The sequence below is a fragment of the Pristiophorus japonicus genome, chromosome 30 (genome assembly GCF_044704955.1).
Source record: "Pristiophorus japonicus isolate sPriJap1 chromosome 30, sPriJap1.hap1, whole genome shotgun sequence".
Lineage (NCBI taxonomy): Eukaryota > Metazoa > Chordata > Chondrichthyes > Pristiophoridae > Pristiophorus > Pristiophorus japonicus.
In genome coordinates this window covers 7,946,438-7,955,334 of record NC_092006.1, presented here as the reverse complement: position 1 = coordinate 7,955,334, position 8,897 = coordinate 7,946,438, and the positions used below count along the sequence as shown (strand labels likewise).

Here is an 8,897-nt window from a genome sequence, read left to right as displayed (position 1 = left end):
AGACTGTCGGGGGTTGGAGGAGACTCGGTTTAAATAGATTCTGTAGACTGTTGGCTGTGGTTGGAGGGGAGTCAGTTTAAATAGATTCTGTAGACTGTCGTTGGGAGTTGGAGGAGACTCGGTTTAAATAGATTCTGTAGATTGTCGGTGGGAGTTGGAGGAGACTTGGTTTAAATAGATTCTGTAGACTGTCGGGGGTTGGAGGAGACTCGGTTTAAATAGATTCTGTAGACTGTCGACTGTGGTTGGAGGGGAGTCGGTTTAAATAGATTCGGTAGACTGTCGGTGGGAGTTGGAGGAGACTCGGTTTAAATAGATTCTGTAGACTGTCGGCTGTAGGACACCGCCAAGGCCCACAGCCCCCACCACCACATTGCCTGACACTCTGGAACTGATCAGCAATTATTTCTCTGCCTCACCCAAACTGTGCCCGAAGGATATAAGGGGATGCTTCTGGCAATAATCCGGTATAAAAACATCTGTCATGTGCAACGCAGGGGTAATTTAAAAAAAAAACGTTTCTCTGGCGTGATATTTTAACCCAGACGGGTTTGTTTTTTTTTGGTAGAAATGTACGGAAACGTTAAGACGTGTCATTATCAAAATAGCAACCGGTCGGAATCGGATTTAAAAAAATTTTTAAAAACAGATTGGCATTTTGGATAGTTTGCTGGATTCACCCACCACCCACCCACCCCGCCTCAGGACGGGGGCGGGGAGTGAAGTCTGACTGGGGCCGGCGGTGCAGCTGGGGGGGTGGGATTGCACCGCCATTCCGTTGTACCACCCGCCCGCTGAAGTCAATAGCAGACCCGATATCGGGCCGGGGCCTATGTCCGGCGGAGGCGATACCGCCCAGTTTGTGACGCCTCCCCGAGTTGTAATAACACCCTTCACCACAACCGCTCCGGCCGCGTTCTAAGGCAATGCCGGTGAAGGGGTCCGAGCTGCCACCGTCTCTGATCTGCGGGCGTCATGTGCGTCAGCGATCCTTCCCTTGGCCTCCCGCGCGGCCCGGCTCACCAGGCTGGCCACCGGCCTGATCACCGAGGTCTTGCGGGCTCCCAGCGCCGAGGGTCCAGTGTTCGTTCTCGGCAGGCCGAGGCCGGGGAGCGGGGCGCAACCGGTGCCGCCTGTCGGCGAGGGCCCGGCCGGCCTTGCGGAATCGTCCGTGCGCGAGGAGGGAGGAGGCGGCGGCTGAGGCTGTGCCGTTGCGAGCTCGGCGGTGTCCGTTGCCGGCAGAGGTGCCGCGAGCCTGCCGATCGGCGTGGTGCGGCCAGCGTCTTCGGTCCAGCGCGCGGCCTCCGGAGCCGCGCGGACGGTCGGGCTTCCCTCGGCTCGGAGCGCAGCGGGCTGAGGAGCCTCTGCCACCGCGGTTCCACCACCGGCGGCCATGGGGGCGACGCCCGCCCCCTCCCGGCCGCGCTGTGCCGCCGCCTTCCGCGGGCGACCCCGCTTCTTCTTGGAGGCCGGCTTCTCCCCCGAGGCGGCCAGCCAGCCCGTGGGACGCTTGCGGGGCGACGGGCTCTTCGGCCGGGCGAGGCGGCGCTTGATCCGGTCGTCCCCGGGCCGGCACGCCGGCTCCTGGCTCTTGCGGGGGGCGGGGTCGCTGGGGGCCGGCGGCAGGAGCCGGACCGACCCGGGCAGGATGACGGTGACCTTCTTCAGCAGGGGGACAGTGCCGGCAGCAAGGGACACGGAGGGGGCGATGGTGCCCAGGCGGAGGGGCAAGGAGGACGGGTCGATGCAGGGGGCCACCACGGCAGGAGAGATGGCCACCAGCTTCTTGGCCTGAGCCTTGGGCCGGATGGGGGTGAAGCGGTTTTTGAAAGCGTCCAGGTCGGCGGCAGCAACGGCAGTCTGTTTACCTCGATTGGCTCCCGGCACGTCTTCTCTCCCGCTCTGGGCGTTTGCCGGTGTCCCTTTGGAAACCTCTGTCTGCGGGGATCGAGAGAACAAGATTTAGCTCCTACTGCCGCCTCGTATCGAGTCGCTCGCTGTCGCTAAGGAGTCGCTCGGGAGCCCGCATTCGCCCTGCCCAAGGTCAACTGGGCCTCATCACCTCCCCTGAGGGAGCGCCGCACTGTCGGAGGGGCGGTACTGAGGGAGCACCGCACTGTCGGAGGGGCAGTACTGAGGGAGCGCCGCACTGTCGGAGGGGCAGTTCTGAGGGAGCGCCGCACTGTCGGAGGGGCGGTACTGAGGGAGCGCCGCACTGTCGGAGGGGCGGTACTGAGGGAGCCGCACTGTTGGAGAGGCAGTACTGAGGGAGCCGCACTGTCGGAGGGGCAGTACTGAGGGAGCCGCACTGTTGGAGAGGCAGTACTGAGGGAGCCGCACTGTCGGAGGGGCGGTACTGAGGGAGCGCCGCACTGTCGGAGTTGTGTCATTCAGATCAGACATTAAACCGAGGCCCCATCTGCTCTCGCAGGCAGACGTAAAAGACAGCCTTTCACCATGTTCCACACCTCGATGACTTTATAGACTATTTGACTTTGGACAAACTTTCATTTCTATCGCGCCTTTCATGAACCTCAAGACATCCCAAAGTGCTTTACAGCCAATGAAGTACTTTTGAAGTGTAGTCACTGCTGTAATGTGGGAAACGCGGCAGCTCAATTTGCGCACAGAAAGCTCCCACACACAGCGATGTGATAATGACCCGGATCATCTGTTTTAGTGATGTTGGTTGAGGGATAAATATTGGCCCCAGGGAGAACTCCCCCTGCTCTTCTTCCAATAGTGGATCTTTTACGTCCGCTCGAGAGGGGAGAAAGGGAATAGCTTTATCGTCTCTTCCAAAAGATGGCACCTCCAACAGTGCGGCGCTCCCTCAGTACTGCTCCTCCGACAGTGCGGCGCTCCCTCAGTACTGCCCCTCCAACAGTGCGGCGCTCCCTCAGTACCGCCCCTCCGACAGTGCGGCGCTCCCTCAGTACCGCCCCTCCGACAGTGCGGCGCTCCCTCAGCACTGCCCCTCCGACAGTGCAGCACTCCCTCAGTACTGCCCCTCCGACAGTGCGGCGCTCCCTCAGTACCGCCCCTCCGACAGTGCGACGCTCCCTCAGTACCGGCCCTCCGACAGTGCGGCACTCCCTCAGTACCGCCCCTCCGACAGTGCGACGCTCCCTCAGTACCGGCCCTCCGACAGTGCGGCACTCCCTCAGTACTGGCACTAGAGTGCCTTCCTAGATTTTTGTGCTTGTCTCTGGCGTGCGGCTCGAACCCATGCTTTTCAGACTCAGAGACAAGAGCTGCCCTTACCCGGACTAAGCCTGGGGAATCATGGGTAAAGGGGAAACGGTCGGGAAAGTGGAGTTGACATGGCAGGGCGTTGGGAAGACCACACCTGGAGTACTGCGTACAGTTTTGGTCTCCTTATTAAAGGAGGGATATACTTGCATTGGAGGCAGTTCAGAGAAGGTTCACTGGGTTGATTCCTGAGATGAAGGGGTTGCTTTATGAAGAAAGGTTGGGCCTGTACTCATTTTGGTTTAGAAAAATGAGAGGCGATCGTATGGAAACGTAAGATTCTGACGGGGCTCGAGAGGGTGGATGCAGAGAGGATGTTTCCACTCGTGGGGGAATCTAGAACTAGGGGACATAGTCTCAGAATAAGAGGCCGCCCATTTAAAACGGAGATGAGGAGGAATTTCTTCTCTCTGAGGGTTGTAAATATGTGGAATTCTCTGCCCCAGAGAGCTGTGGAGGCTGGGTCTTTCAATCTATTTAAGGTGGAGATAGACAGATTTTTGAACGATGAGGGAGTGAAGGGTTATGGGGAGCGGGCGGGGAAGTGGAGCTGAGTCCGTGATCTGATCAGCCATGATCTTATTGAATGGCGGAGCAGGCTCGAGGGGCCGAATGCTGCTGTTTCTTATGTACATGTGGTTGCAGTGCCAAGCCCAGTGTGCCTGACTCTGGACTGCCCCGCGAGGGGGGCCTGGGAAGCTGCTGGGCGAGGAGGATGGGCAATAAGTGCCGAGGGATGCCCGCCTGCCAGTAACGAGTGCTCACCTGCAAGGCTGGTGTCCTCTCCTCGCTGTCCTTCCCCGCATTCTTGGGCTGTTGTCGGAGTTTTGGGTCTTTCTGGGATTTCAGCATGTTCTCTACAAGTTAATCAAATTAACCACAGTGGGCGTGAGCAGGAGGCCGGTGCAAACTGATTTATTCTTTTTAAACTTAAAAAAAAAACGCGGCGGTTAAAATTTCTTTCGCATCTGGCTTTCCTCAAGCTTGTTCCGAGAGTTTTATTCACCGCCCTTTGGTTTAGAAATGCAACTGGATATACAGAAAGAAAAGACTTGCACCTCGATGTCTTTAGAGACTGTTTGACTTCGAAAGAACTTGCATTTATATAGCGCCTTTCATGACCTCAGGATGTCCCAAAGCGCTTCACAGCCAATGAAGTACTTTTGGAGTGTGGTCACTGTTGTATTGTGGGAAACACGGCAGCTCAATTTGCGCACAGCAAGCTCCCACACACAGTGATGTGATAACGACCCGGATCATTGATTGAGGGATAAATATTGGCCCCAGGACACCGGGGAGAACTCCCCCTGCTCTTCTTCCAATAGTGGCCCCGGGATCTTTTACATCCACCCGAGAGGGCAGACGGGGCCTCGGTTTAACGTCTCATCCGAAATATACTTGAAAGGGAAAACAACTGGAGGGCAATTAGAGAGGGGGTGGGGTGAAGAACGGAGGGGGGTTCAGTGGGTCGAATTGTTCAGCCTTGATCATATTGAATGGTGGTGCAGGCTCGAAGGGCCGAATGGCCTACTCCTGCACCTATTTTCTAAGTTCTGCTGTTTCTCGAGCCAGTACAGGCGCGATGGGCTGAACGGACTCGTTGCTGTGCTGTAGGATTCTATGGGGCTCGATTTTCGGCTTTGACGATTTTGGGGGCGGTAATGGCAGTGGGGCGGTAAGGTGAGCGCCCGAGAACAGTTTGGGCTTCAGTCGGTAAGTCTGGGCAGCTGGGCTCTGAATCAGGGGGCGCAGCGCTGAGGGAGGTATTGTACACCTCTCTTAGCCGCTAGCAGGGGAAACTCCCGAGCTGAAGAACCAGGCCGGGAGCGCTCCCAGAGATGCTTGGGGGAGAAATAAAACCCTGAAAAAAAAACCCCACAAAAACATTCCCAATACATTGCCCACGCCACCACAACTAAATCGCTGAAGAAATGATGAAAAAAACTTGAGACGGCGTTACTTACCTCCCTGCAGACGGTATCGTTGGACCATCCCGATTTCCCAGGCGGGACGGACGGGTCGTGCAGGAGTCGAAACTCGCGGCCGGTGTCACAACCAGGGGGGCGTTGCACGCACCGGGCGCAGCTCTGTCCAAGCGGCGCTGCTCCGCGCCGTCGCTAAACCGGACCCCAAGGATCGCCGCGGGCCGCAGGAGGCTGACCGCCCACCCAGCAGACCTCACCGCCGCCATTGCCGCCCCTCGGGGGGGGCAAAAAAACGGAGCGCAGAGGACCGGAAAATCTTGCAGTTTATTGCAAAGGGGATGGAGTATAAAAGCAGGGAAGTCTTGCTACAGTTATACAGGGTATTGGTGAGGCCACACCTGGAGTACTGCGTGCAGTTTTGGTTTCCATATTTACGAAAGGATATACTTGCTTTGGAGGCAGTTCAGAGAAGGTTCACTCGGTTGATTCCGGGGATGAGGGGGTTGACTTATGAGAAAAGGTTGAGCAGGTTGGGCCTCTACTCATTGGAATTCAGAAGAATGAGAGGTGATCTTATCGAAACGTATCAGATTATGAGGGGGGCTCGACAAGGTGGATGCAGAGAGGATGTTTCCACTGATGGGGGAGACTAGAACTAGGGGGCATGATCTTAGAATAAGGGGCCGCCCATTTAAAACTGAGATGAGGAGAAATTTCTTCTCTCAGAGGGTTGTAAATCTGTGGAATTCGCTGCCTCAGAGAGCTGTGGAGGCCGGGACATTGAATATATTTAAGACAGAGATAGACAGTTTCTTAAACGATAAGGGGGCGGGCAGGGAAGTGGAGCTGAGTCCATGATCGGATCAGCCATGATCGTATTAAATGGCGGAGCAGGCTCAAGGGGCCGTATGGCCGACTCCTGCTCCTATTTCTTATGCTCTTAAAATCCCGCCCCTATGGCTCTAAAGTAGGAGATGTACCAGATTGTGGGGAATAGATTGTGGAGCAAGGCTAGAGGAGGTGTGCGGCCTCCAAGGGTCACTGACCAGTCATCAGCTCCTCCATCACCACCGTTGCGTTCTTGGTCCTGGGGCTGATGAGGTGCTCCATCACAAGGAAGCGGGCCAGGTCCACCACGGTGTCAAACTGCCTCATCAGCACCCGCTGGGCCCACTCGCAGATCAGGCTGATGGCCGCCGACATCAGTACCTCGTTCTGCAACGACTTGTCGGCCTCCTTGACATCCAGCTAGCGAGAGAGAGAGAGAGGATCACACACACATAACAACGTGTATTTATATAGCGCCTTTAACATCCCAAGGCGGACGTTAACAGGAGCGTTAGAAGACAAAAATTTGACATCGAGCCACAGAAGGAGCAATTAGGGCAGGAAGAGGTCGGTTTTAAGGACCGTCTTAAAGGAGGAGAGGCGGAGAGGTTTAGGGAGGGAGTTCCAGAGCTTAGGTCCCAGGCAGCTGAAGGCACGGCCGCCAATAGTGGAGCGATTATAATCAGGGATGCTCATGAGAGCAGAATTAGAGGAGCGCAGATATCTCGGGGGGGGGTTGTGGAGCTGGAGGAGATTACTCAGCGCTCCGTCAGCACCACCCCTGCGACAGTGCGGCACTCCCTCAGCACTGCCCCTCCGACAGTGCGGCGCTCCCTCAGCACTGCCCCTCCGACAGTGCGGCGCTCCCTCAGTACCGCCCCTCCGACAGTGCAGCGCTCCCTCAGCACTGCCCCTCCGACAGTGCGGTGCTCCCTCAGTACCGCCCCTCCGACAGTGCAGCGCTCCCTCAGCACTGCCCCTCCGACAGTGCGCCGCTCCCTCAGTACCGCCCCTCCGAAAGTGCGGCGCTCCCTCAGCACTGTCCCTCCGACAGTGCGGCGCTCCCTCAGCACTGCCCCTCCGACAGTGCGGCGCTCCCTCAGCACTGCCCCTCCGACAGTGCAGCTTTCCCTCAGCACCACACTGGGAGTGTCGGCCTGAATTTTTGTGCTCAGGTCTCTGGAGTGGGACTTGAACCCACGAACTTTGACTCAGAGGCGAGAGAGCTGGCCCTCAAATGAAGAGAGAGGCACAGTACAAAATATCAGATGCCGAGTGGAATCATTCTGTGACTGCGAGGCTGACTTGTGTCAGACAGGAGGAGAATGGAGTCAGTCGCATCATCTCGTACAGGGCTCTGCTTCGCAAGGGGTCGGGCCGCTAATTAGGGATGTAGATAATTGGACAACCTATCAATGATGAGGCCACTCTGTCCCGGAACATAACTGTGGAGAAAACACGGACACAGTGACATAACACAATCACACTTACCGGGTCTGGGAGCTTCAAATCCAGGCTAGGGAGTGAAGGCATACTAACCACGGTCTTCCGTCTAATCCCACCGTAGCAGTACGTTGGAAAGAGTTAAGTACTTAAAGCTAACAAGACCATCGAGATTATAGGAAAAGACTGGTACAGAGACGACAACAGAATGTGCGCCTTTTGCGCACTGAATGTGCGAGTGGCAAGCAGAGATTGTGTGCAAAAGAGCGATGGGGAGGGAAAGACAGAGGGATGGAGAAAAATTAAATAAGGACTTGCATTTGGAGTCTGCACCTGGAGTATTGTGCACAGTTTTGGTCTCCTTACCGAAGGAAGGATATACTTGCCATTGAGGGAGTGCAACGAAGGTTCACCAGACTGATTCCTGGGATGGGGGGGGATTGTCCTATGAGGAGAGATTGAGTAGACTGGGCCGATATTCTCTGGAGTTTAGAAAAATGAGAGGTGATCTCATCGAAACATACAAAATTCTTACAGGGCTTGACAGGGTAGATGCAGGGAGGATGTTGCCCCCGGGCTGGGGAGTCCAAAGCCAGGGGTCAGTCTCAGGATAAGGGGTCGGCCACTTAGGACTGAGATGAGGAGGAATTTCTTCCCTCAGAGTCTTTGAGTATATTCAAGACAGAGATTGAGAGATTTTTGGATATTATCATCATCATTGGCAGTCCCTCGAAATGAGGATGACTTGCTTCCACACCGAAAAGGGATGAGTTCCCAGGTGTTTCAATGATGGACCGAATATTCCAGATCTCGAACTGCATCCTGAAGGGTGAAAGATGCCTGTGGGTGGATTTCTTTAACGTGGGGTGACCGTTGTGCACCAGCCACCACACGGGCTTGACCGAGCGAGGTCTTGGTCCAGTGGCGCTCCCTCAGTACTGCCCCTCCGACAGTGCAGCGCTCCCTCAGTACTGCCCCTCCGACAGTGTAGCGTTCCCTCAGTACTGCCCCTCCGACAGTGCAGCGCTCCCTCAGTACTGCCCCTCCGACAGTGCAGCGCTCCCTCAGTACTGCCCCTCCGACAGTGCAGCGTTCCCTCAGTACTGCCCCTCCGACAGTGCGGCGCTCCCTCAGTACCGCCCCTCCGACAGTGCGGCGCTCCCTCAGTACCGCCCCTCCGACAGTGCGGCGCTCCCTCACTACTACCCTCCGACAGTGCGGCGCTCCCTCAGTACTACCCTCCGACAGTGCGGTGCTCCCTCAGTACCGCGCTCCCTCAATATTGCCCCTCCGACAGTGCAGCGCTCCCTCAGTACCGCCCCTCTGACAGTGCGGCGCTCCCTCAATATTGCCCCTCCGACAGTGCAGCGCTCCCTCAGTACCGCCCCTCCGACAGTGCGGCGCTCCCTCAGTACTGCCCCTCCGACAGTGTGGCGCTCCCTCAGTACT

General features: G+C 56.7%; 1 protein-coding gene across 4 annotated transcripts in view; it reads right to left on the bottom strand.

Moving 5' to 3' along the window:
• Window positions 1-529: 529 nt before the first annotated feature.
• Window positions 530-8,897, bottom strand: part of rfx5 (regulatory factor X, 5) — a 29,307-nt gene continuing 20,939 nt past the window's right edge. For all 4 annotated transcript variants that reach the window (XM_070868738.1, XM_070868735.1, XM_070868736.1 and 1 more), the window contains 4 exons: window positions 7,497-7,578; window positions 6,224-6,425; window positions 4,018-4,109; window positions 530-1,938 (listed from right to left, as the gene is read on the bottom strand). In XM_070868738.1, coding sequence (XP_070724839.1) covers window positions 919-1,938; window positions 4,018-4,109; window positions 6,224-6,425; window positions 7,497-7,578 — 1,396 coding nt within the window. In that variant the 3' untranslated portion in view covers window positions 530-918. The remainder of the gene's footprint in view (window positions 1,939-4,017; window positions 4,110-6,223; window positions 6,426-7,496; window positions 7,579-8,897) is intronic.